The sequence below is a fragment of the Musca autumnalis genome, unplaced genomic scaffold (assembly GCF_047663935.1).
Source record: "Musca autumnalis isolate F117 unplaced genomic scaffold, ASM4766393v1 scaffold_2, whole genome shotgun sequence".
NCBI classification, from domain to species: domain Eukaryota; kingdom Metazoa; phylum Arthropoda; class Insecta; order Diptera; family Muscidae; genus Musca; species Musca autumnalis.
In genome coordinates, this window is record NW_027411755.1 from 236310390 (window position 1) to 236314062 (window position 3673).

At 39.7% G+C, this 3673-nt stretch overlaps 1 protein-coding gene across 1 annotated transcript; it reads left to right on the forward strand.

Annotated features, from left to right (window-relative positions):
* The first annotated feature begins 260 nt into the window (after positions 1-260).
* Positions 261-2919, forward strand: LOC141395368 (uncharacterized). The gene has a single exon (XM_073971065.1). The coding sequence runs from the start codon at positions 746-748 to the stop codon at positions 2747-2749; it is 2004 nt and encodes a 667-aa protein (XP_073827166.1). The 5' UTR covers positions 261-745; the 3' UTR covers positions 2750-2919.
* Positions 2920-3673: the final 754 nt, after the last annotated feature.

Sequence of the window (3673 nt, forward strand, 5' to 3'; positions counted from 1 at the left end):
AGTTCAAGTCTTTAAAAGTTAATATCTCTTAAAGATCGCAGATTAATCTCCTCATGTGTCCCACTCTATGTGTATATAATTTTTCCTTTTCTATTTTGCCAATTTCCTCCCCCTGAGCCACTGTAAAAAATATATATTTATATTCATTCATTCATGCGCATCATCTAAGAAAGGTGTTATAGACTGTATGACATAGATGATGGGCTCGCAGAATAATTTATTAGTAAACAGACCACCCAACCTCTCCCACTGCTCATTACTTTTGCTCGCTAATTGGACGGTGAGACGACGACACTCACAATTTTCATTTGCGTATTCACAGCGGGAAATTGAATGATTGAACAGATTGAAAATTGCTGACGAACGAAAGAAAAGCGCCAAACACTCTCACCAAAAGGAAAGACAAACAACAAACATTAAATTTTGGAATCGCCAAATCAACTGTGAAAAGATATCAAAACATTGGGTTGAGGCATCCATGAGGCGGCGGCAACAGTTGTTGAATCATTTGCTGTTTGTTGGCGGTGTTTTGTTTTCTCTGAGAAGAATATTCGTACGTATTTTTTGTTCAACTTTGGGTGGAAAAGAAAATTAATACTCGCCAGTAGTTGTTTAGACGAAACCAAAGTGAACGTATCGGAACGATCTCCTTCTCCAAATTCGTACGCGTTCGCCTTTTCGAATGTAGTGCAAAAAAATCAAAACAGATTCCGAAACCAAAACGACGACAAGGTGTTAATGCGTAATGAAAATTGTGTGGAGCAGATTTTTAGAATATTTTGTAATTTTGTTATGGATGTTTGGAAGATTCCAATTAGTGTGGAGCAATGATGAATCTTGTTGGACAAACGAGGATGCATGTAATATTCGTGCGGAGTTATATCAAAATTTAGAAATGGCCAATGGCATTGCCATGCAGATTGATTGCCTGGAAAAACAAAGTGAAAATTTGGAAAATAATGGATTGGATGTTAAAGGTGAAGTGGAAGAGGTTGTTGTTATGCCAGCATTTTCAGCCTTGTGGCAACGTCGCTTTGTGGGCATACAAGCTGTAATGCTGGACGGTTGCCAAACATCACTAAACGCACACACATATGGTTTGGAATTTCTGCCGATCTGTGCGAATGTCAGCAAAGTGGGACTGCAACATTTTCACATGGAATCTCTGGCGCCTTTGCAGTGCATGGACGGTGGAGAAAACAACAACGGCGACCACCTAGAATTGGAATATTTACTCTTGCAGCATAATGAAATTGCCAGCATTGATGATGACAGCTTCCCTCAAGGTCACCAGCCCCAGTTGCGTGTCCTTGAGCTACAAAGTAATTCCCTTAAGGTGATACAGAGTAAAGCCTTGCGATCTCTCAAAGCATTGGAACATTTGAAAATCTACAAAGAACCGGTGCTGATGTTGAAATCTGCTGATTTATTTGAATATACAGCAGCAATAACCATACATTTGGTGGATCTAAAGCAAATGACGTCAGAGATTTTCCTACACTTGCCCGAAACACTGCAAACACTTTATGTGGCCGATACGGCAATAGATAATGGTGGAGGTGGTGCTGCTGCGACGGCTGTCGAATTGATCAATGCCCATGCTCTTGGCAATCTAACAATAATACGCTGTTCATTGGAGTCATTTACGCTGATCGATAAGCATTCAAGCGTGGCAGTGATTAATTTGCAGGGCAATGCATTGAAAGAATTTCACGCTTATGAAAATCAATTGAAAGAATTGGATTTAAGTGAAAATCAATTGGAATATTTTCCTCATGAGTGGTTGCAAAATTTAACATCCCTCCAGCGTTTGTCGTTGAGGGGAAATCGTTTACATAGCCTCTCTCTTTATGAACTTATGGCTGCCATACCCAACGGCCACTATGTTGATTTGAGGGGAAATCATCTTCAGGCCCTACAGGAGGTGAATAAAGAATTCCCAACATGGCAAACATTGCAAATGCGTTTGAAAGCCGATCACAATCCCTGGGATTGTTTGTGGTTACATGAATTTGCCCATGGCTATCCGGAAAAGTTTCGCCTGCTGCAATATGATAAGTTTATATCGCGCATAAATGTCAATGGCCTTGAATGTGTACCGGCGGAAAATCCCCCAGCCCTCACCGAAACAAAGAAACAAGCAGAGGAGTTAGCTCGCACCGCAGAATCGACCACCACCTCCACAACCCCCACTCCCCAAATACCAGTTAATGCCATACTCTATAGTGCCGGTCCTAACGGAGATCAATGGGAATTTAAACGCAACCAAAGAGCCGAGGCCCTAATCATTGTATTTATGCTACCCCTGGGCATAGCCTTTCTGTTCCTGCTACTCTACATGTGGATATATTGCCAGAAAATGTTCCACTTATCGTACTATAAAAACTTCTCTTGTGTGAGAAATCAAGTGCCCAATCCCTCTGCGCGTTTTGATGTTGTACGACAAATTCCCAATATTCCAGGGACGACAGAGGCAAATGGCATCATTCCCACAAATGATGCAGCAGGTTATGAAGTTCCTCTACATGGCATGTGTTCAGAATGTAATTGCAAATCTCTTGCATATGCCAATCAATCAGATAAATGTAACAAACCCATACACATAACCTATGGGGATACCTCTCCACAAGATATACCTCATCAAATCTACGAAGAGATAATAAGTGTAAGCGATCATGAGCAACCTGGGCAATTAGATAATCAAAAACCACAACATCATGTCCATTATGACCATTTGCAATTTAAATAAACAAAATTTATGTTTTTTCGCTTTTTTTAATTTCTAAGAAATTTTATTTCCCACTTTGTTTATCCTGCACCACCCAAATGCGGAAATATTTTTTGTTTACATTTTCTTTAAGAAACAAATTAATTGACTGATAATAAATTAAAATAAATACAATACACCTAAAGTTCGAAGAGGTAGGAACTTAAAAAAAAAAACTGCGTATTATTTGTTGGTTATTGATAAAGAGGTAAAGGACCCTTTAAGGGACAAGCCTATGTGATCCGACGGACGAATCGTCATAAGTTATGTTATAATTGTTTTGAATGAAGCAAACAAATTTTAGTTTAAATCATGTATTTATGACGCTTGTTGAATGAGACGGATAATTCAAATATTTAGGCAATTTTGATAAAGTGGATGACGGACCACACTTTTACATGGAAAGTTCGTCAAAAATTGCCTGATAACAAAAAGTAATACATATTAAGATTGTTCGTATATATGAAATCAAAGACTGTCTCACCTCTGTCGTTAGTTGCAGTGCTGCTGCCCTACAATGTATGTCCTGCGTTGGCATCGCGGCTAATGATGATGATGAAGTTGTGAGGCAGGCTTTCATGACACTCCAGATCTCACTTGGTAGTACATCTCTCGAGTGGACTCACACAGTGAAATTCGCTGTGATAAACTGGGGACATAAGAAAGCGTTTATTGTGCCTATGTCTACAGACGGATCCGCAGGTTATCTGAAGCGTCTTTAGAGTGCTTTATGGGACGATTTCGTATTGCGACACGAGTCGTGTCGCGTTGTCAATCGTCTCTGCGACTAAATTTAAAGTTTGTACTACGTAAAGCGATAGAAAATAATCGCCGATAACAAGTTAGCGGAGCGTTTTTATACCCTCAGCATTTATGCTAAACGGGGGTATATACACTTTCATACGG